Source organism: Temnothorax nylanderi, unplaced genomic scaffold (assembly GCF_030848795.1).
Source record: "Temnothorax nylanderi isolate EJ_2023f unplaced genomic scaffold, tnyl_v1.0 TNYL_tig0391_pilon, whole genome shotgun sequence".
NCBI lineage: Eukaryota > Metazoa > Arthropoda > Insecta > Hymenoptera > Formicidae > Temnothorax > Temnothorax nylanderi.
This window is the reverse complement of record NW_027249453.1, coordinates 45,590-69,624: the sequence shown is the minus strand read 5'-3', so window position 1 is coordinate 69,624 and position 24,035 is coordinate 45,590. Positions and strand designations below refer to the sequence as shown.

The window sequence follows — 24,035 nt, the reverse complement described above, 5'->3', positions numbered from 1 at the left end:
TCATATTAAGATCTAACATTTCTCTATCGAAAAGGCTGTAACTGTACATACGGCTGCGTCGCATTTGTCCCAATTGCTACAAAGAATAAAAAACAATATACTTGTTTGCTATAGTTATCAATTAATATTGAAAGAATTACCTCATGATTTAAATATCGATATCTATACTCAATATTGCGCTTTCTCTCAACTGTGTATGCATTTTTTAGCGTGAAAGCTAATACATCATGCAAAAATTCTTCCGATACCCCATTTATATATGCAAAATTGACAATAATCATTCAGTTATGATCCGTAAAATTTTTATCCCAGAACATTTGCCGTATAAATTTCGGCCACGTATTTGCATTGCCAATAATGTCCTGAATCGCAAGCCACGGATTATTGTTTAATTGCTGGACTGAGTATGCCATTGTAAGATTAAGATGTGCAGGTTGTAAATGACAAGATATTTATTTAAGTAAGACGTGTTCGGATCCGTAGTCCGAACGGCACGCCTGCGAGCGCGGCAGCCCGTTCTGCGCGACCTCGCCGAGCACAACAACACCCCGCGCCGCGAGCGCGGGTAACATATGTGGCCGCGGGGCGGCTGACTTTCGCGAGTACAATAATATCGACACAAAGGAATATAAGGGCAAGCCTGCCCACAAGGAAATATTCTCTCTCGCAGTGAATACTCCCCCGTGACATTAAACAAGCCGGGTGTGGAGAAAGCAGCGATCGAGAGCAATTTTTGCGAATCCAGCTCCATTCTGGAGAGAGCAAAGCATCGCCACGGCTCTTCAGAGCGGAGAAAGAGGGTTGACTTGAGGCAACTATTAGACCCGGTAGAGTCCGCCCCTTCCACCCGTCTAACATTACAAGTTCGCCACGCGGTGGTAGAATCTAAGGGCCCCTCTACACGAGGCTTCAACGGAGGAAGACGACGACCACGACCAAGGAGGCGAGCCAGGAGGCCCTCCCTTACCAGGAGACCGCAGGTGGCATGGCAACCGGCGCCTCCACCTGAGCCGAGGTGGCTGCTCATGCCAGTGAGCCTCCCCGAGTCACACCGGAGGCTCACCCGTCCACCGGGGCTGAGCCTAGCTCCGGGTGATCCTCGGGCTCTGAGGCCGTTACCTCCGGGCGCATGGAGAACGATCGGCACTCAAACTGAGCCGAAGACGAAACGGAGCAAGGAGAAGAAGAGGAGCAAGGACCAGAAGACCATCAAGCCGGCCCTGCCCTCCCCAGTGATCCCGGAGTTACCCCTCGATCGGGCCCCTAAAACTCCGGGAAAGGAGGCAAAGACCGATCCCAACAATAACCAAACGGTCTTTTACGACGAAGACCTTTCTGGTCGGCCTCTTAACGCTAGACAAGCAGCCAAGTTAAAGCTCTTGTTCTAGCATATTTTTTGAGAAGTCCTGTGCCGGTGTGCACAGGCATTAAAGAAACCTAAAGACAATCTCACACTGTACCTGAAAATGCAATAAAGCTCTATTCACATTACAAGTTACACTCTACAAGATTCATGATTGATTGAGCCTAGACTTCCCTCCTCTAAATTCCCTGCCGTTTCGAAACAGACGCGTCGAAGTACACTACATATGTCGCTACGGAGCATGCGCGTGTGGTCGCGGGGCATGCTCGTAGTCGCTACATCTTGTCGGTATGACAGGTCTCATAACCTGATAGTCGTCAACTTTAACTGTTAATATCTCGCTTCGCGGGGCATAGCGACACTTTTTTCTGCCAGATTCGGTCGTTTTGTGAAAAAACGCGTCGATTAAGCCTAAGTTCAACGAAATCGGTGAGAAGGCCACTATTCTTCAGATTTACCGAAATTTTTCAGAACGGTACGTCAGGCTGCCCAGTTTTACCCTACTGATGACCAGTCATTGCGATAGTAATCCTGCTCAGTACGAGAGGAACCGCAGGTTCGGACATTTGGTTCACGCACTCGGTCGAGCGGCCGGTGGTGCGAAGCTACCATTCGTGGGATTATGCCTGAACGCCTCTAAGGCCATATCCTCTCTAGTCAAAGGTGGCAATGATATCTCTAGAAGTCTCGTGGGTCGAAAGGCTCAAAACAATGTTCGGAAGTAACGAACATCCAGACTGTTCAACGTTTCTCCAGTTGTACAAAATACTGTCAGTGTATTGTGTCATCAAACCGCCGAAAGCAGGCAATTGTACACACAACGATATGACCTCGCCGAAAGTCTTGGTTTCTCTAAGCGAGCTGAAGGATATTTATGGCAGTAAGTCTTCAAGTCTCGTCGAGCGTCGGCAGCGTCTAAAAGAGAAGTTAGATGAAATTATTCGCAACGAACACTGGGAGGCGGATGATATTATTCAACGCGATCACGATTATTCCTTTTCGCCTGCATTTGATTGCATTAAGAGACACGGTAGTGTCTCGCGCCAAGTACGCGCGAAGCGAGACGCACCGTGACTCTTTTACGCGAACGCACGAGTTGCGAGTACCCGAGATTTTGAGATCTCAAGAATAACGAGTGAACGGATCAAATTCTAAGTAGGCTTGATCGATAGCTTGGGGTCGATTTGGGGGGCGGGGTACGTGTTTTTATTTTTCCGCTACGTGCCCTACGAGCGGAGATATTGCGACGCAAAGTCCAAATGTGAAAATTTTATATTAAGATACTTCTACTACGTCGACGTCTCTCATGTCATATATATATCACTAGATCGCGTCCCTTTCACTTTTTCGACACTGGCGGTGCAAGTATCGCCAGTTTCGATATGTATACATATGTATATGTGTGTGTACTGCGCGCAATGCAGACAGTGCGTTCAGCGCGCTGTCACAGTCAGTTTAACCTATTAACCTATCAAGAGACACGGTAGTGTCTCGCGTCAAGTACGCGTGGAGCAAGACCAATCGTGACTCTTTACGTGACGCGACGATTAATTCAAGGTAATTGTTTTATTATTACATGTAATTATCCCATATATCTATTATTTTATATATATCAAGATACTATCAAGATACTACGTTTTGTAGTAACTTACGATAATTCCTTCGCGTAAACGGGATTTGTAGTAACTTACGACAATTTACTCCGCGTAAACGAGTGAATTATCGTAAGTTGTAAGTTACTACAGAAGTAACGTTCGCGTAAACGTAGTAAGTATGTAAAATATACATATAACAGATAATAAATTTTTAAACGACAGGTAAGAAAAGAACAAAGGAGATAATGATTTTGTGATATGAAATAGAATCGTGCTTAGCTACACGAAAATCGTGACAAGATACTACATATGGCCACTGATAAGTAATCTACGTAAAGCAAACGTAAGTTTCTAAGTGTTTTGATCTCCTGAAGAATCAGGGTGCTGTCCCATGGACATCGGAATTATCGGAAAACGGAATCGGAAAGGTGGGATGGTGGGGAGCTAACCAATCAGAATGATTCCGTTGCGTGTTTCCACACCTGGGTTCCCCATGGCGATCATTTTTCGGAACGGAATTCATGCATGTGCGTCATAATTCAAATATCTGGCGGTCACTGGCGGTTAAAGAGTGTTGTGATAATAAGTTGCTGTTGTATTTATATATCTGTTTTGATTGAAAAAGGGGAATATGATGTCATCTGCTGTAAGTATTGTAATTATGAGATACGTATGCTTTTAAGTTATGTTATATTAGGTTATAATGTTTATATATTGATGGTCTAGCATACATTTCTAGCCTAACATACATATACAATATGCTTATAGTAGTTTCAATTTGTTAAAGACAGTATATAATAAAAATAGTACATTATATTTTGTTTATGTTTTATTTTATAGAAATGAAAAAATGAAAGCGAAAACAGCAAAATTATTTCTTATGAAAATGATAATAGAGTGGCAAAGTACTCCACAATTATCTTGGCAAAGAGAGTTTCGAAAAAGACAGCTGCTGAAAGCTTTCGGTATTTATAGAATAATGAAAAGAAGAGAAAAGCAGAAGAACCAACGACGATTTTGGGTACGTCCAATATTTAATGAAGATCGAAGGCGCTTGCAGGGAGCAAGTAATAATTTAATAAAAGAAATGCAATATATTGATATAGAAAAATATATTGAATATCTTCGTATGGACATATCAACATTTCATGAATTATTACGTCTCATCGGGCCGAAGATCGAAAAGCAACATGTAGTGAGATCTCCAATACCCGCTTCTACACGTCTGGAAATATGCCTACGGTATCTAGCATCTGGAGATAATATGTCATCAATTTCGTTTGCTTTTCGAGTAGGACTTAATACGGTTTCAAAGATTATATCAGAAACTTGTAAGGGTATATGGAACATATTAAAGGAGAAAGTTTTTCCCGAAATCACTGAAGATCTTTGGAGAGAAAAGGCCAACGAATTTGAAACGCAATGGAATTTTCCTAACTGTATCGGAGCGATAGATGGAAGGCATATGGCAATAGTGGTATGTAATTTAATTTATTTTTTTTTCTTACTCTAATTTAATAATAAGAATAATTTTTTATTTTTATCAAAAAAATATAATTTTGGTGTTGTTTTAGGCTCCACCTCACAGTGGTTTAACTTATTTTAATTACAAAGGTACCCATAGCATTGTTCTCCTAGCAGTCGCAGATGCAAATTATTGTTTTACAGCAGTAGATATTGGAGCCGAAGGTAGAAGAAGTGACGAAGGCATTTTTGCGGAAAGTAAAATTGGACGTCATCTCATCAATAATACATGTAACTTACCTCCGCCGAGATCGATTGTAGAAAATGGTCCACAATTGCCGTTCGTTTTAGTGGGTGATGAAGCTTTCGCCTTAACATCTTTTATGATGCGACCTTATCCACGTGCCAACGATTTAAATTTGGGAAAGTATTCAACTATCGACTTAGCCGGGCTCGTAGAATTGTGGAATGTGCTTTTGGTATTTTTACGGCACGTTGTAGAATTTTTCGACGATCCCTGTCGACAAATGTAGACAATGCAATTGCAATAGTAAAAGCAACAGTTTGTCTGCATAATTTTCTAATGCAAAAAGATCTCGCAGTTTCCGCTGAAAAAAGACAATATATGTCTTTATCGCTTTCAGATCATGTAAATGTATATAATAGTGCTTTCCAAGCATTACATTGTTTTGATAATACAGAAAGAAATAATGTAATTCAAAGTGCAGTGAACATTCGAGATGCATTCACAGAATTTTTTTATACTGCTGGAGCCATAGAACAACAATGGGGGAAGGCATTACTCAATGATTTTTAAAAATTAATTTATAGATTTATTATTTTATAATGTCTACAATATTTTGTTGTAAAACTAATTTAACTGAAGTATAATATATGATATGACAGATATCCTCTTAATTATTTAATAATCCCAATCTTTCCTCCGTTTCACGCAATTTTATTAAGAACTCCAACTCTAACTGTGATCTTTCCCTGTAGGGAAGTCGACGCATTCCTTCTGCCAGTCGTAACATAAACCCATCAATAGGATTGGGTTGAATATTCGTGTTTAAGGTCTGTAAAAAAGCTCTATCTACTTCGTCGATGTTACTTGAATGTTGTCTTTCTGAAACCAAACAGTAGATTAAATTATTAAAAACTCCAATATCCTCATACTAATGTGTGTATGTGTGTATCTATTTCAAACACGAACTTCGTGAAGATGAAGTAGCTACAGACAATTCAGAGATACCCGGTGATGGCGTTAAAGGTGGTCTGTTTTCTAAATCTGTGCAATCGTTGCTGTCATTCATAGGTGAATTTGAACAGGAAGGTAAAGGAACAGGAAGGTTATTCGTTACTTGAGCTGTGTCTTTTCTGTTTGGAAATCTTAAAGATGTACATGTACTGAAAAAAAATTGAAAATAAATTTAGTTGTTATTATTCGACATGTAATTTAACACATTCAATATAACTTACTCTTTATATTCTAATGTATCATTAAGAAAACTCATTGCATCGTAATAGCGAAAAAATGGTTTAATTCTTTCATTTATAGAAGTACCTGCGGCACCACTCCCTTTTTCAGTGCTCTGTATTTTTTTTAAATTTCTCCTAGCTTTTGTATAACAATCTCTTAAATATTGCCATTTTTTTTTCGGCGCCAACAGGTGAATATGCTCCTAAAATATTAATTTAAAAAACATGTTTATAAAAAGAATGTAATGATAATGTTGAATCATAAGTTTACCTCCTAGACAATTGCTGACTTCCTGCCATAGATCTTTTTTCTTTAACTTAGTTCTTTCTTGAAGTGGTATACGAGGATCATACAAGGCTGGTCGTTATTGAACTATACTTATCAGCTCTTCATCTACTTCTTGTGGTTCTGAAGCATTATTTTCATTCTCTGTTACATTATTCAGGCTTTCATCCCCTGCCGTCTCCATCAAATTGATATCTAAACAATAAGAATGGAAACTCACTATTGATCGTAACGAAAATTTCGTACTGTTTCGTACATTGCATAAAAATACTATATACAATACTACATAAATATTATATACAAAATTTTTCATACCTGTCATAACAATTTTTCCAGCCTCATCCACGCTTAGAACCTGACATGCAGCGTTGAAAAGACCGAAACAGGAATGTTTCAAAATAGCATCCATTTTTAACAACCATCCGCAGTAACCACATTTTGCTGTCTAATAATAAATAAATGACATTATATACATAATTAAAGTAATTGAATTTTACGAAAATTGAAACTACTGTTCAATTATCCTTACTGTAAAAAGGATAATATGTCATTATCATTTTCATAAAAAATAATTTTGCTGTTTTCGCTTTCATTTTTTTATTTCTATAAAATAAAACATACTTATAAACAAAATATAATGTACTATTTTTAATATATACTGTCTTTAACAAATTGAAACTACTATAAGCATATTGTATATGTATGTTAGGCTAGAAATGTATGCTAGACCATCAATATATCAATATTATAACCTAATATAACATAACTTAGCATATGTATCTCATAATTACAATACTTACAGCAGATGACATCATATTCCCTTTTTTCAATCGAAATAAATATATAAATACAACAGCAACTTATCATAACACTCTTTAACCGCCAGTGACTGCCAGATATTTGAATTACGCACATACATGAATTCCGTTCCGAAAAATGATCGCCATGGGAAGCCCAGATGTGAAAACACATAACGGAATCATTCTGATTGGTTAGCTCCCCACCATCCCACCTTTCCGATTCCGTTTTCCGATAATTCCGATGTCCATGGGACAGCACCCTCAATCTGCAATTTCAGTAGCTTGTGTCCACAATTTAGTTGTTGACAGGTTAGCGCCATTGACAAAGAAGCTTGTTTCACCGACCATAGTAGATATACGTCCTGAGAACGCATACGTGTGGCGAGCTGACATTTAAAAATGTTGGAGAAGAAGTGAGATTAAGCGGCTGGAAGGAATTCCAGAGAATGAAGAAGTTTATAACGTTAAGAGAAAATGGATCAACGCAGTTACTTATACCGGAAGATGTATGCAAGCAGTCATTATTTTATATATACTGAAGTCTTTTAAAACGTTGAAAAGGTTTTAATGATTTCAGAGAAAAAATTTGGTGGAAATTATACAGAACTTGTCTTTCGAAAGTGTCGTAGTAGGCAAAGTCGTGCCGAGATCTGAAGGTAGTCAGCAGAATAAGAGAATGAAAACGGGCGATATAGAAGTGTATGTAGATATATATCGTAAACGTGTTCAGGGTGCGCAAGAATTTGTAGTGCCCATAAGTCAACCGGGTAACTTTTACTCGCTGGTACAGAGTCCTCAACAATTCAAGCAGCTTCTTATGGTAGGTGGCTTCGATAGATACTTCCAAGTCGTCCGATTACAGAGACGAGAGTGCCAGGCACGACAGACAGCCAGAATTTACACAGGTAATTACACTGCGTTCATATGTAAGTAATATTATATTTTATTATCAGCTACATAGTAGTTATATCATCAGTGTTATATTAATTATATTATATTATAGCTAGATATTGAAATGTCGTTTGTTGATCGGGACGGAGTGATGAGCTTAATTGAAAATTTAAGTACCGTATCAAGTAAGATGATGTACATATGGCCAGAAGAATCAGGCTCCATAAAAGTGCCTTTTAAGCTTATGAGGTATGAAGACTCGATGGAATTGTATGGTACTGACCAACCGGACTTAAGAATACCGTATCAAGTAAGATTTTATAACAACGTCAAAGTGAAGAAAATAGATAAAAAGTATTATTTGAAATATTGATATCTTTCCATGTGAGATATCTGTATATTTTAAAATTGAAATAAATAAATGTTACGTTATTTCATTAATACACGATAAATAATTCAATTAAGTGGATCAATAACTGAGGACTTTCGATAATGAAATTACCAAGTAAAGTAAAAGATGGATTTTGAGAATACAAATTGATTAACAGTGCGTAAGTTAACGTTATAATAATAATTGCGATTTATTATGTATCTTCGTAGTAATTAAAGATCGTCGTTATAACGTTAACTTACATATTGTTAATCACATTGTATTTTTAAAGCTCCCCTTTTACTTGTTAATAAATAATTATCTGCAAAGAGGCTGGTAAATATTGCATTAATCCTTTGCATCTATAAAATTTTCTTATAAAGTTTACAGTCACTTTATTTAATTTAGCTAGATATTTCTAAATAATATCTTTTTTATTAATTAATGAATTGCAATAATCATTTCAGGCGCTTCTTCGGCCTGGACGACTAGATCATATCATATATATGCCGATCGCAGAAGAAGTAAACATCGCGGATTTGGTCAGCCAGACGGAAGGTTACACCGGCGCAGAAATTCAAGCGATGTGCCTCGAGGCCACCATGAAGGCGTTAGAGGAGGATTTTGACGCTACTGTTGTTACCAAAGAACATTTCAACGCCGCATTTAGAACCATCACTCCTAGAACGCCTATTTCCCTGATAAAGATTTACGAGGACTTTAAAAATAAAGCGTTATGAGAATTATATGAGGATACGTATGTATGTATATATTTATTGCTTGTCCCCGCAGGGTTTGCAAGGCGTTTTTATAAGGAACGTACCCAAACCTTTACAACAAGTTTTACACAAATTTTTAAACATCTTAACCTTTTTTTTTTTAACGTGGAGAAATCTACTACCGGCCATTCCTGACCGGTAGCCCCCTCTGGTGTAGGAGGGGAAAGATTCCCTCACCCTCCGGGGGGAGGAGTGAGGGGAGTGCCGGATTTTTACCAGCTAAAACTCCACGGGTGTCCGTCTCTGCGTCTATGGGGGGCGCCCGGGAACTTGTTAACATTGCGTCCGGAACGCCCCCCGACGCAAAACCCGAGTTGGGCTACCTTCCTATGAGCTTTAGTTCTTGGCCCAATGAGCCCTGATGTATCTATTGTGTGGCGGGATGTGGACAACACCCACTCCTCCCGGTGTTTTGTGGGAGGTCAGGTTCGACGCCCCGTCACCCCCGCCGAGACGCCGAACCTCCCATCCTCCAGGATACCCCCCCTACATCTTCTTAACCTAACTTAATCTAACTTAAATCTACTTAACCTAGTGGTGTGGATGTGAGCTTCTGCCTCTGCATCCGCCCACACCCACACCCGCCGCGCATACACACACCCTCTCCGCAAAAGAGATTTTCGTTTCCTCTTGCCTCCAAATTCCCATTTGCGCCACTTCTACCCCCCCTCTCTTCGGCATACCACTCATTCTCTCTCATTCTCTCCTTAATCATACCTCCCTCCTTCCCTCCTCCCAGCCCTTCCACGTACCCCTTCTTGTTCCTCTCCTTCTCTATCTCTTTCATCCACCCTTCCCCCTCTCCCCACTCCCAGCACCCATTTCCTCGACTCCTGCCAACTCCCTTCCCCTTCATCCCAGTCTCTACAACGCTCCCACGTATGCTCCCACGTCTCCTCTTTTCCCTCGCACAGTCTGCATATCCTTTTCTCCTCCTCCCAATATCTGCCCTCCCTCATTTCGTTCCCCAGCCTACATCTCGCTACCCTACTCCACCTACTTTCCTCCCACCCTTTCTTTAGGTACTCCGGTATCCGCTCCTCTTTTACTTCCTTGTACCATTTGTTATATCTGGACTCCTTTATTTTCTCCCATCTTTCTGCTCTTTGTACCTCTCTTTCCCACCTCACCATTTCCTCTAGTCGAGTCTTTTCCTCCCCCCTCTCTCCCCCTCTTCCTCTTCCCACAAGCCTCTATTGCTCAGAAATTTCCTCCTGCCTTCTTCCCAACTCGAGATTCCCCCTCTCTTCCCCGTTCTTTCCTTCACCTCTTCCCAACACCTTCTCGCCAGCTCGCTTCCTCCTCCCTCCTCCAGCCTCCTTTCGAACCCCCACGCCCTCTTGCCCGCCCTACCTCTTAATTTTTCTCTCTGCATCTCCTCCCTTACCAAGTACCCCGGCATCCTCCTATCTACTCCCAACACCCATCTCAAATATCTTTCCTCTAACCTCTCCATCCCCTCTCTCTTCCCAACCCCATATCTCCACCCCGTACCCCATTACCGTCCAAACCAGCTTGTTAAATAGCCAAAGCCTTCTTCCCCAATCCTTCCCAAACCTCCTCTTCCCTATCCCCCACACTTGCCCCATTACCGCCGCCGCCTTCTTAACCCTTTCTTTCACGTGCGCCTCTTGCCCTCCATTCCTTTGTAGCGTATACCCAAGGTATCGGAACTCCTTCACCTCCTCCACTTTTCTTCCTTTCCACCACCAATTTCTTTTCGCCATCCTTCCTCCTCCTCTTCTAAATCTCATAATCTTGGTTTTCTCCGCGTTAAGTTTCAACCTCTTCTTATCCAAATACCTCTCCAGCCTCTCCATCATACTTCTCATTCCATCCTCCCTCTTCGCCAGCAGCACCATATCATCCGCAAACTCCAAGTCATACACCCTTCCTTTTTCCAGCCTGATTCCACCCCACTTGACTCTCTTCATCTCCTCCTCCAAGTCAGCCAACAGTATAATGAAGAGTAGCGGGCTCAGCGGACACCCCTGCCTTACCCCTCTCGCTGTCCAAAAACTCTCACCCAGCTCCTTTCCCACTCTAACCCTACTTCTCGTCTCTCTCAACACTTCCTCTATCCTCTCAACCAGACCCTCCCTAAGCCCCCTCTCCCTCAGCGCCCCTATCAACATCTCCCTATCCACCGAGTCAAAAGCCGCCTTTAAATCCACAAACAATGCCACCACCTTTCCCACCTTCCTTTCCAGTTGTCTATTCACTAGGTGGTTAAGCACATAAATGTTGTCCACTGTCCCCATCCCCTTCTTGAATCCCGTTTGATTCGGCGGCATGATCCCCTTGTGCTCCACTTCCTCCCTCAGCCTTTCTGCTAACACCGCCACGTACATCTTGTACAAGGTGGATAGCAGGGTAACCCCCCTATAGTCTTCTACCCTCTCCCCTTCCCCCTTCTTCACTATGGGCACAATCACCCCCTCCTTCCAGCTCTCCGGCCACCCTCCTCCCCTCCAGACTTTGTTGCAAAACCCTCTCACCCACTCCTCCAACTCTTCCCCCCCGTGCTTCCACACCTCGCTCGGAATACCGTCTACCCCCGCCGCCTTTCCCTCCTTCAATTTCTTTAAGACCCTTCTCACTTCCTCCTTACTTATTTCCTCCTCTCCTCCCTCTCCCTCCCGCCTCAATTCTCTTCCTCCTTTGACGACCCTTCCTTCCACCCCCCCAAGTAATCTCATAAAATGCTCTTTCCACTCCGCCATCTCTATCCCTTCCGTCACTTTCCTCCTCTTTTTCCTCTCCCTATTAACTATTTCCCACACTTCACTTTCTCTACTTATTTCCGCCGCCTTTTTTTCCCACCTGTCATTCTCCTCCTTTTTCCTTTTGCACATCTCTCTGAACTCTTGCTTCCTCCTTTTATATTTTTCCCCCTTCCCTCCCACCCCTCTCCACCTCCATAGTTCTTTTCTTGCCTCCCTCTTTTTCTCTAGGCACTTCTCATCCCACCAGCCCAATTTCCTTCTTTCCTTCTTATTTAACTCCTCCTCTGTCTCTTTCATTGCTCCCTTCAACCTCCCCTCCATCTCTTCCCATTCCTCTTCCAGCCCCCTCTCCCCTAACTCTACCCCGCCCAGCTTCTGCCTGAACCTATTTCTCCCTTCTTCACTCCATACACCCCTCCAAATTTTTTCAACTCCTTTGCCCCCTTTCTTTCCTACCCACTCCCCTTTTAGCCATACCTCTACCGGTTGATGGTCAGAGTCCACCCTGTCCCCTATCCTCATCTTTTCCACTTTATCCTTTACCTCTCCCTCCCCAATTACGTAATCTATCACTGTGCATTCCCTTCCCCCGGTATATGTAAACTCTCCCTCTTCGTCCCCCCTTATGTTCCCGTTGAAGATGCACCACCCTCTTTCCCCCAGGAAGTCCAGCATCAGCCTACCCTCCCTATTTATAATCCGGTCCTTTGACCGTCTCTTTCCTTGCCCCCCTCTCTTTTCCTCCCCCTCCTCCCCTTCCAGTTCTCTCCCTTCCTCCCCTCCCCTGTCCTTGCGTTAAAGTCCCCCCTTATCAACACTCTGACTCCCGCCTCTCTGTCCTCCACTCACCGTTCCAGCCCCCTCAGCGTCTTCTCCATGCCCTCTCCTGCGTAGACTCCCACTATCCTCCATCTCTCCTCCCCCACCCTCACCTTGCCCGTCATGATCCCCTCTCCCGCCCCCGCTATCCCTTCCTCCTTCTCCACCAACTTCTTTAGGTATTTATGCATAAAAGGGGCCTCCTCTCCGATTTCAATGACCTTGACATATGTTGTCAAGGTCACCCTCCTGAGTGACCTTCAGAAGTTTTTAGCCGGCGGTCATTGTTTATTAAAAAGTTATAAAGAAAAAAAGTTTGAAAAATATAGCAGCTATTTTAAGTACTGAGAGGCATAAACGACTAATATTACGTTTTTTTTTAAAGCAGAGAATACTTTATTTCGCGAGAAAGTCGCTGATTTACCAAAACACAACATTTAAAGCAGTAAATTGTTGATAAATTAAAGTCTTTTTGTTAAAGCAGAGAATACTTTATTTCGCGAGAAAGTCGCTGCTTTACCAAAACACAACATTTAAAGCAGTAAATTGTTGATAAATTGTATATTGAATATACTATGGCCCGTATTCATAGTCGAATCTCAAGTCAACACTTAAGACAATCTTGATCAAGTCAGTCTTATTCAATCCAGACCGACTTAAGATCAGTAGATTTCATAGTCGTGAAATAAGACGATCTTCACGAAGAAGTTGTCGCTCAAGTAAGTCTTATTTGATTTGAGATCGACTTGGCGAAGACGTACTTGAGACCATGCTTATTCTCGATTCGGCTGTTTCCGTAATATTTCCATCAGTTCCTCCAATAGGAATATTGGATTCAAGGTGCAGTTTTATACCATCTCGTTAATCATGCTTTATGGTTATGTGCATTCTCTGATCTGAATATTACTTCAACTTTATCGGCATTTTATATGATATAATACAAGAGCGTTTGTATTTTGCAGTTACGCAGTCGAAACGTTATTGCAAAACGAGTCAGCGAAGAAAATAAATTTTCTAAAATGTCAAAAATAAACATTACGCTACAGTTGAAAAAAAAATTTTCTTAGAAATATTAAAAGATTTTAAGCATGTAATTGAAGTAAAAAAAAGTGATTCTTCAACGCTTCGGGATAAAGAAATTGCATGGGGTGAAATCTGTAACCGGTACAACGATTCGGCAATGATTTTCCAAGAGGTAAATATAAAAAGGTTATGTTTTGAATTGTAGAACATATTGTAATTATTAATATACAATTATTCGCGATTTATTTTTAATTTTATATATACTATATTTAATACTGATTAAGTAAATGTTATTCTTTTACAGCGTACAGTTGCACAACTGAAAAAACTATGGACAAACATGAAACAGAATCAAAGAGAATTATTGACAAAAGAAAAACAGGCTCGTCTAGCTACTGGTGGTGGTCCACCACCTCCAGAGACAAGTATTGATCCTGACGTAGCCGCAATTGCACCGCATCTTTTGGAAACAGCTCCTATCCTTTTTAGTTCAAATATGACGGACAATGAAATAAAAGGTAAATAGTTTTATAAATATATTTATAAGCAATTTGTCTCACTATTTAACGTAATTAATATTCTTATGTATGATAAAAGTATTTGACAAAAAAATGTTACAAGTTATTATACTTAATTTTATTTAATTCAAATATATTTTATTTATGTTTCAGAGATGGAAAAACAGACTTTGAAGATTGTAACAGATAATAATTCGACCATTGTCATATCTGAAAGTAATGACGACGAGGCAACAAATGAATATAAAATACAAGAAGGTATGTGAAATTTAAATAGATTAAAAATAAAATATATTTATATCATACACCATTATCCTTATATAAAAATATGGAAAAATCTTATTTATTAAAAAAATGTATATCAATTTTGTGTTACTGTCTATTTTGTGTTTCACAAGATTATGTAATTATATATATCCGTAATAAATATATTTCTATGTTTAAAAAGTAAAATTGCTTACAGTTAAGAATTTAAATTGATTATTATTCATTTTCAGTTGACGTAACAATTGAAGATACAACACAAGATAAAGAAAATCAAAATATCGATTTTTCCATTCAAGGTAATTACATAGATATGTGATTCTTACTGATCTCTTTGCTGATCAACTAATGTAATACTGTTATATTTACAGCGGGTGTTTTGAAGAGAAAAAAGAGTTTGGATACTGTTTGTAAGCGAAATACAAAAATGACCAAAGTAGAGACAAATATTACTGAAACTTCTCTTAACAATGAAAGTACTGTAAAGATCGAAAGAATAAAACAAATCATAGAACAAGAGAAAGAAGTGGCAGAAATACAGAAAGCTCACGAGAAAAGAATGGCTGTATTGAAAGAAGATTTTCATAATAAAATACATGCTCTAGAAATTAGAGCAGCTACTGCAAAGGCTGAACTAGCTGAGTTACAGCTGCGAAAAGAAAAAGAGAAATATGCTTCTTCAAGAGCATAGACTAAAGTTCCTTAAAATCAGAAAAGTTCAAAGTATTTTATTTTATAAGTATTTTATTATATAAGTTGTTAAAAATGAATGAGATTATTTTTTTAGAAGTGTTAATCACTACAAATGATAAAAGATTATTTTTGTTTATAAATGTTAGTCACTATAAAAAATGATAAAAGATTATTTTTGTTTATAGGTGTTAGTCACTATAAATAATAAGATTTTTTTGTTTAAAAGTGCTAGTCACTGAAAATGACAGATTATTTTTGTTTATAAGTGTTAGTCACTAAAAATGATAACAGATTATTTTTTTAAATAAGTGAGTCACTAGAAATAATAAGAGAGTATTTTTTTATAAGTGTCATAAAATGAAAAGATTATTTTTTACAAGTAGTATTATTATATAACAAGGTAAAAAGTGATATATTAAAGTAAATAGATTAATGATTTGTGTTCCTTTTTAAAAGATATCAAAACAGTATGTTATAAAAGTTTATTGAAAAAAATTACATTGATATTGTATCAATAAAGTTTAAAATAGAACAAAAAATTGTTTTGGTTAACTGCTTTTTATATTCATTACATCATGTATAATAAATATTATCTGAATAGTCTTTCTATGAGTGCTGCTCGTATAGCAAAACCCTCGCCTGGTTCCCAATGTGGTTCATCAACTGGCACTTCCATTTCATTATCTTCCTCAATGATTTCTTCTTCTGGTAATACATCATTAAAAATTAATGAAAGATTATGTAGCACAGCACAAGCAACTACAATTGTGGTTGAACATATTAATTTGTTGCTTAATCCTCTAGACAAACACGGAAATCTGCGCTTCCATATTCCAAATGTCCTTTCGACAATTATTCGTGTTCTCCTATGAAGTATATTATAACTGTAATAAAAAATATATTATTTGTTGGGTTTTTATGGACAATGGATGAATATAATATAAAATTAAAGACATAATACTAACGTGATTTCTTCATCTGTCTGTGGATTCGAAAGAGGAGTTAAAAGGAATGGTAGACAGGGATATCCAGCATCTCCTACTAAAACGCCTGATAATTGACCTTGAGTGTATGTCATATATAATCTAGAATTTTGGAAAATCCTACTATCGTGTTGGCTTCCAGGCCATTCTGGGACAATGTCTAAAAATTCTGTTCTGGGTCCAACAACAGCCTGCGTATGTACATATAAAACTAATAATTTTTAATGTTCAAAAATCAACAATTTTTGTTTATTAAAATTATGCTATGCAATTAAAATTCAAACTATGCTATTACATTAAAATTTTATATTTACATATATGTAGTACATACCTGTACATTCAATGAAAAGTATCCTTTTCGATTTCTATAAACTTCGTCAATGTTCTGGAACCTGGTATGGACTAAACGCACATGTGTGCAGTCAATCGCTCCATCAATGCCGGGTAAACCAATGCCTCCATTGCGACGTCCTATATCTCTAAAAAGCCTATGATTTTCTCTTGTAGCATCTGGTGTGACAGGCATTTTTATAAATTGCTTGAAAAGCCTTGCTAGAAGTACAGACACTCGGAATACTACTCTTGATACAGTTGGCTGTGAAACGATTATAGTGTCTCCAAGTACTTGCTGCACAAATATTAAAATGTTATATGTACAATATTTTTATAAATAATTGTTATTTAATTTTCAGAAATAATTATAACATATAATTATTAAACATCTTGTTGTATATATATATATAATAATACATTTCATCTTTTAACCTGAAAACTGCTTGTGGCATAGAACCGTAGACATATTAATAATTGAAATATCGGAGGTATAGGAAGACCACGGTTATTATTGTATAAAAATCCTTCTTCAATTTTAGGTTGAATTCCATAAAGTATAGAATCTTTGTTAAATCTGAAACGTCTTTTGAACTCTCGATTGCTGTAAAACTCAAACGGATTTAGCCAATCTCTAATGTACCTTTTTGGAACACGCACATCATTCTCATCCTCATCATTGTCAGAATCACGGTCAGAATCTATTTCGTACAGTTCAATATTTCTTATGTTGTCTATTTCCATATTACATACAATTTTTACTGCCAAGATTTCACATATAAAGCAAACAGGAATATCTTAAGTCCTCTATGACCACGACTTGACCAAGATCGTCTTATTCAACAACATATATGTCAAATAAGATAATCTTAAACGACTATGAATTCGATAGAAATAGCATAGCCTTAAGTTACTACTTATATCAAATGAGACATGTTTATGAATTATATCAAGACGTTCTAAAATAAGATTATCTTCGATAAGTTATATCTTGAGGTTATACTCAAGGTCTTGTCTTATTTTCCAACTATGAATCTAGAGAGCATCTTAAGACCGAACTCAAGACGGTCTTCGAAATAAGAACGGACTATGAATACCGGTCTATGTGAGTATTGGAAGGCATAAATGACTAATATATATATGTCGAAATAGTTCACGCATATACTTTCCACGCGAGACGAGTTGTCACATGGGTTCGTGGCGCGCTTTACAAGCTCGTATATTGTATATCGCCACAAATATTCACACAGATGATCGACTAACTTTAACTTCTTTAATACCACCTCTACTTAAACGAGCTTGTAAAGCGCGCCACGAACCCATGTGACAACTCGTTTCGCGTGGAAAGTATATGCGTGAACTATTTCGACATATATGTATTAGTCATTTATGCCTTCCAATACTCACATATATTCAATATACAATTTATCAACAATTTACTGCTTTAAATGTTGTGTTTTGGTAAAACAGCGACTTTCTCGCGAAATAAAGTATTCTCTGCTTTAAAAAAAAACGTAATATTAGTCGTTTATGCCTCTCAGTACTTAAAATAGCTGCTATATTTTTCAAACTTTTTTTGTTTATAACTTTTTAATAAACAATGACCGCCGGCTAAAAACTTCTGAAGGTCACTCAGGAGGGTGACCTTGACAACATATGTCAAGGTCATTGAAATCGGAGAGGAGGCCCCTTTTATGCATAAATACCAATAAAACTTATCTTAACGATTCTTATCGTCATAGATCCTTTATGCTCTCGAAATTGCGTAAATACATTATCCACATTTCCACTCATGCTAATTCTATTATTTCTCTGCATTTTACGCCTTTTCTTATTATTTGCGCACTTTAATCAAAATAAATGTTTATCTCATTAATAACCGTTATTCTACGTAATAGATTGAAAACTCTTCAAATTTACGCATATTATCAAACAGATTTAAAAACTAGAATGCAAGTATAAAAACTAAAAAATATAGGAATATAAAAATATAAAAAACACGCAATATACATTTATTACGCGCTTAGTCATTCTCGATCTCCGCCGTTGCCGCTATCGGTGGGATGATCAAATCTGCACTTTCTAAGCTCATCTGCTCCAGCAAAACGTCAGCTGACGTTTCAGCCGGAAAGTCGTCTCCTCCTTGTGGTTGTTTGTGCCGATCCTCTTGCCAAGGCTCAGCTGCTTCGCCACTCGCCCGCTCAGCTGCTTCCACAGCTGGCTGCTGTGCACCTTGCTGGCTGGCCGGGATTTCCAGCGCCTCCTCGGGTGTCTGCTGCGCATCTTTCTCCATTGTATCAACTCCGTCTATTAACAACGAAGCCGAGGAAACCGGCGACGATTTTGCCGTCGGTTTCAAGGGCAGTCAGGAATATGAAGTTAGGCAAAGCTGCAGGTGTCGATGAAATTCCAATGGAAGCATGGTGGTATAGTGGCGCAGCAGTAAGAAGAGGGCTAACTGATCTAATAAAGCTCATTTGGAAGGAAGGTAAAATTCCGACTGAATGGCGAACAAGTATAGTTGTCCCCTTATATAAAAGGGGGGATAAAGAGAGAACAGACAACTATAGAGGGATCTCTCTGCTGTGCACTGCATACAAGATATATGCGGAAGTACTAAGGAACAGATTAGAGGAAACAATGGAGAAGAAAAGAATGATACCTGACAGCCAAGCCGGCTTTAGAAAAGGGAGGTCTACGATAGACAACGTATTTATCTTGAACCATATAGTACAAAGGGAGAGGGAGAAAGGTATGGCGACTGGGAATGACAAGATTTTCGCAATATTTGTGGACCTGAAGGCAGCATTCGACAACGTGGACAGAGGAATTTTATGGAAGACAATGGAAGAGAAAGGGGCGGAGCGCGGTTTAATGAACAGGATAAAGGAAATTTACAAAGAGACGGAAGTGACAATAAGGACGAAGGAGGGGTTCACAAGGTGCTTCAAGACGAAGAAGGGTGTAAGGCAAGGCTGTGTGATGAGTTCTGCCCTGTTCAACTTATACATTGCGGACATTGATAAAGATTTAGAAAAGCGTGGGATAGGAGGTGTAGAGCTAGGAGGAGTGAGAGTGTGGTCATTAGCATACGCGGATGATATGGTTTTGGTAGCTCGGTCGGTCGGCTGGTCGATCATATAAAAGAACTGAATAGGAAAAGAAGGATCGCTGCAAATAGGGTTTGGGGTTTAGGAGAAAGATTATGCAAAGACGATTTTAATAGGAGCTGGACGCTTTTTAAGTACCTAGTGAAAAGTCAAAGAGAGTGTGGAACGGGCTAAGTAAGAGCCAGGCGCTGTTGACGGTGCACAAAGGCTAATCCCTTTATTTATGATAAATTAAATTTTAAACGTACGTTTCGGTTCGAATTTTTGGACCATCTTCAGCGATACTACAAAAAAACAATATACAGGATACATGAAATCAGTAAAATTAAACGTATATACAAAAATAAATTAAATACCTACATAAAATAACGGAGTAAAATATATATATATACAGGGTGTTCTAAAAAAGGGGGGCCAAAATTTAGGGAGATATTCCTCACACCTAAAGGATGAAAAAATGTTATATGAACAAAGGTGCGGAAACGCTTTATTCAGGAGTTGTGTTGACACGCCTGTCCAATGGTTCGCCAATGGTGGACATTTTCAACATTTGTTGTAACCGTACTCAAGGTCACTTTAAAAACAAATGTAAATAAACCTACTGATTAAACGATTGTCGTCCACAATGATTAATCTTAAATTGTTTCTTGTGTAAGTAATTGTGCAAGTCAACAGTATTTTCAACACAACTCCTGAATAAAGCGTTTTTGCACCCATGTTCATATAACATTTTTTCATCCTTTAGGTGTGAGAAATATCTCCCTAAATTTTGGCCCCCCTTTTTTAGAACACACTGTATATAAGAATAGACGACTCGAGAGAGAGAGAGAGAGAAAGAGAGAGAGAGAGAGAGAGAGAGAGAGAGAGAGAGAGAGAGAGAGAGAGAGAGAGAGAGAGAGAGAGAGAGAGAGAGAGAGAGAGAGAGAGAGGAGAGAGGGAGAGAGAGAGGGAGAGAGGGAGAGAGGGAGAGAGGGAGAGAGGGAGAGAGGGAGAGAGGGAGAGAGGGAGAGAGGGAGAGAGGGAGAGAGGGAGAGAGGGAGGAGAGGGAGAGAGGGAGAGAGGGAGAGAGGGAGAGAGGGAGAGAGGGAGAGAGGGAGAGAGGGAGAGAGGGAGAGAGGGAGAGAGGGAGAGAGGGAGAGAGGGGAGAGGGAGAGAGGGAGAGAGGGAGAGAGGGAGAGAGGGAGAGAGGGAGAGAGGGAGAGAGGGAGAGAGGGAGAGAGGGAGAGAGGGAGAGAGGGAGAGAGGGAGAGAGAGATCAAGCTCGACAGCGAGGAAAAGTCAGCCTCTATATAGTGCCAGCTACTAAGAGAATGTGTTGCATTGGTACGGAAGCAATGAGATCTTAAAAAAACCATTAGTATTAAGTGTAAAGAAGAAAAGTAAAAGTAGTCAAAAAGTTAAAAAAGGGCACCATGCTCGTTGTGCGAGAAAATCAGGAGCGTGTAGACACGTGAAAAGACAGTAGGTGACTGTTATAAATAAATAAAAACACGCGAGAAAGTCAGGAGCGGCGGTGACGCGAATGACGACCGCTAGATTTAAACTTTTCGATTATGTTGAGATAATCACGATGAAGGCTATCCGTGTCGCTTTGAAGATTTAGACTGTTAGGTTGTCGTAAAATGTGAATCATCTCAGACAAAATTCGTCTGCCATAAATGTGTTCTTCATCTAAAACTTCAACGTTGTTCCATGCGAATTCGTGACCAAGTTGTAACCTGTGCTCGGTAATTACCGAATGTTGCCAAGTATTTCTATTAATGTGGTTTCTGTGCTCGGCAATTCGGGTTCTCAACTGTCTGCCCGTCTGCCCCATGTAAGACACGTCGCAATCACCGCAAGAAATTTTATAAACCACGTCACTGCGGGACTGATTTGGTAAAGCGTCCTTATGCACGCGAATGAAGCGTTTAAGTTTATTCATATCAGTAAAGGACAGTTTCGAGTCTAGATCTCGGACCACAGTTCTAAACTGTTCAGAAATATTTGGAACATACGGAATGTTGAAATACCTCTGAACCGAGCCCTTGCACTCCCCGTCATTCTTGTGTACATTAATGTTGCTGTTGTTGGAAGCAATTAAAAATTTAAGTTTCGTATGTAGCACGTTGAAAATGAAAGAAAGTGGATAGCCATTATTCAGTAATATATCGATCACGAACTCAAGGTTTTTCTGATGAAAACATGGGTGCGAGAGACGGAAAGCCCTATCAATCAGACCAATGGCGGTGCCTCTCTTTTGGCAGAGAGGGTGTCTAGTGAAAAGTGTAATGGAATATGGTGCAGAGAGGAAAAGAGAAAATGTAGAAATGCAAGAGAGAGGGGTGAGAAGGAAGATAGAGATAGTAAGAAGCCTCCCAAGACTCTGGGCTGGGGGGAAAAGGAGAAAAGCGAGTGGAGGGAGGATATGAGGAGGTGGAGGGAAGAAGTGAAGGAGGTGATGAATGAATTGAAGGAGGTGAAAGGGTGGAGGGGGGATTTGAGACAGATGATGGAAGAGATGAAGGAGGGGCTCAGAGAACAGGGAAGGTTGATGAGGGGGGAGGTGGAGGAGTTGAGAAGAGAGTGTAGGGAGCGAGAGGAGAAATGGAATGAAGAGAAGGAGAAGTTGGTGAGTTGCATAAAAGGGCTGGAAAGGAAGGTAGAGGAGCTGGAAAGGAAGGTAGAGGAGCTGGAAAGAAATAAAGAGGGAGAGGAAAGGGGGTAGGGTATTGGGGGAGGGAGAAAGAGGGGAGGTGGGGGACAAAATAAGAGAGTTGGAGAGGAGGATGGAAAGGAAAAAGCGTAAAGAGAGGAGAAAAAATGTGATAATTAGAGAGTTAGAGGTTAAAGAAGGAAAGAGGAGAGAGGCGGTGGAGGAGGTGTTAAGCGTTTTAGGGGTGAGAGGAAATATAGAGGAGGTCAAGAGAGTGGGGGGGGGAATAGAGAGAAGGACAGAGAGATGGTACTTGTAAGGATGAAGAGTGAGGAGCAGAGAGAAGAAATTATGAAGAGAAAGAGAGAGCTGAAGAGAAGGAAAGAGAGGATTTTGGAAGACTGGACGTGGAAAGAGAGAAAAATGAGGTAGAGGTTAGAGGAAATCGCGAGAAAGAAGGAGAGAAGAGGAAGAAGGGTGAGAATAGGATATGGAAGGTTATGGATAGATGAGCAATGCTGGAAATGGGATGAGGAAGAGGAGGTTTTGAGGGATGGGAGAGGAGAACAAAGAAGAGAGGAGGAGGGGGGAGAGAAAAGGGGGGAACAGAATAGTTCCGTCACGATGTTCTCCAGGTAGAAAACCAGCCCGAGGAGGACGCGGGCGCCGTTCTGGGAGCATCCGACTGCCAGAATTGTACTTACAGCAAGGGATACGTAAGACAGGCGTTGTACGCATGCAAGACGTGCTGCTCAAATAAGGTCCGAGCCGCTGTGTGCTTGGCGTGCAGCTTTCACTGTCACGAGCGACATGAACTGGTGAAGCTGTATACAAAGCGGCACTTCAGGTGCGACTGTGGAAATACCAGGTTCGATGGCAATCGGTGCAATCTGGAGAAGTTCAAGTCCGCTACCAATACAGAGAATAAGTACAATCAGAATAAGAGAATGGAGGGAGGGGAGAGGAGAGGGAGGAAGGGAGAGAGAGAAAAAGAGAGAGTGTAGCGTGGCTTTTTGGAACGTGGCCGGGATAGAGAACAAAGATAAGGAGTTTTGGACAGGGTTGAAAGAATGGGATGTGATGGTGCTGTTGGAAACATCGTTGGATGATAGAGGGTGGAAAAGAGTTAAGGAGAGACTACCGGGAGGGTATGAGTGGGGAGTGCAAACAGCGCAGAGAAAGAATAAGAAGGAAAGAGCGATGGGGGGAATGGTCATGGGTATAAAGAAGGGTATTTATGCATAAAAGGGGCCTCCTCTCCGATTTCAATGACCTTGACATATGTTGTCAAGGTCACCCTCCTGAGTGACCTTCAGAAGTTTTTAGCCGGCGGTCGTTATTCGTTAAAAAGTTATTAACAAAAAAAAGTTTGGAAAATATAGCAGCTATTTTGAGTATTGGAAGGCATAAATGACTAATATATATGTCGAAATAGTTCACGCATACACTTTTCACGCGAGACGAGTTGTCACATGGGTTCGTGGCGCGCTTTACAAGCTCGTTTAAGTAGAGGTGGTATTAAAGAAGTTAAAGTTAGTCGATCATCTGTGTGAATATTTGTGGCGATATACAATAAACGAGCTTGTAAAGCGCGCCACGAACCCATGTGACAACTCGTCTCGCGTGGAAAGTATATGCGTGAACTATTTCGACATATATAATATATATTAGTCATTTATGCCTTCCAATACTTACATATATTCAATATACAATTTATCAACAATTTACTGCTTTAAATGTTGTTTTGGTAAAGCAGCGACTTTTTCACGAAATAAAGTATTCTCTGCTTTAACAAAAAGACTTCAATTTATCAACAATTTACTGCTTTAAATGTTGTGTTTTGGTAAAGCAGCGACTTTCTCGCGAAATAAAGTATTCTCTGCTTTAACAAAAAGACTTCAATTTAT

The 24,035-nt window shown here is 39.9% G+C and overlaps 2 protein-coding genes and 1 pseudogene across 5 annotated transcripts; 2 read left to right on the top strand and 1 right to left on the bottom strand.

Annotated features, from left to right (window-relative positions):
• Positions 1–4,045: 4,045 nt before the first annotated feature.
• LOC139782140 (uncharacterized) lies at positions 4,046–5,453 on the top strand (annotated as a pseudogene).
• Positions 5,454–13,163: 7,710 nt separating this feature from the next.
• On the top strand, positions 13,164–15,610 carry LOC139782145 (uncharacterized). 3 transcript variants are annotated; one of them, XM_071721095.1, is made up of 6 exons: positions 13,164–13,291; positions 13,535–13,767; positions 13,900–14,113; positions 14,267–14,371; positions 14,611–14,676; positions 14,749–15,610. In XM_071721095.1, the coding sequence occupies exons 2-6, from the start codon at positions 13,753–13,755 to the stop codon at positions 15,066–15,068; spliced, it is 720 nt and encodes a 239-aa protein (XP_071577196.1). In that variant the 5' UTR covers positions 13,164–13,291; positions 13,535–13,752; the 3' UTR covers positions 15,069–15,610. The 3 variants fall into 3 exon arrangements, with proteins under 3 accessions (XP_071577196.1, XP_071577195.1, XP_071577194.1); XM_071721094.1 differs by lacking the exon at positions 13,164–13,291 and adding an exon at positions 13,296–13,412; XM_071721093.1 differs by lacking the exon at positions 13,164–13,291 and having other exon boundaries at positions 13,428–13,767.
• Positions 15,539–17,476, bottom strand: LOC139782144 (putative nuclease HARBI1). Of its 2 annotated transcripts, XM_071721092.1 has the most exons (5): positions 17,027–17,476; positions 16,819–16,960; positions 16,385–16,681; positions 16,036–16,244; positions 15,539–15,954 (listed from the first exon to the last, which is right to left on the bottom strand). In XM_071721092.1, the coding sequence occupies exons 1-5, from the start codon at positions 17,125–17,127 to the stop codon at positions 15,660–15,662; spliced, it is 1,044 nt and encodes a 347-aa protein (XP_071577193.1). In that variant the 5' UTR covers positions 17,128–17,476; the 3' UTR covers positions 15,539–15,659. The 2 variants fall into 2 exon arrangements, with proteins under 2 accessions (XP_071577193.1, XP_071577191.1); XM_071721090.1 differs by having other exon boundaries at positions 16,819–17,476.
• Positions 17,477–24,035: the final 6,559 nt, after the last annotated feature.

Excerpts from the sequence above, each read along its gene's own strand:
- LOC139782145 (XM_071721095.1), top strand. Across the intron at positions 14,114-14,266 it reads GACGGACAATGAAATAAAAG|AGATGGAAAAACAGACTTTG; the intron begins GTAAATAGTTTT and ends TTTATGTTTCAG. Across the intron at positions 14,372-14,610 it reads TGAATATAAAATACAAGAAG|TTGACGTAACAATTGAAGAT; the intron begins GTATGTGAAATT and ends ATTCATTTTCAG.
- LOC139782144 (XM_071721090.1), bottom strand. The coding sequence starts at position 17,127 with ATGGAAATAGACAACATAAGAAATATTGAACTGTACGAAATAGATTCT. Across the intron at positions 16,682-16,818 it reads ATGCCACAAGCAGTTTTCAG|CAAGTACTTGGAGACACTAT; the intron begins GTTAAAAGATGA and ends ATATTTGTGCAG. Across the intron at positions 16,245-16,384 it reads ACTTTTCATTGAATGTACAG|GCTGTTGTTGGACCCAGAAC; the intron begins GTATGTACTACA and ends GTACATACGCAG.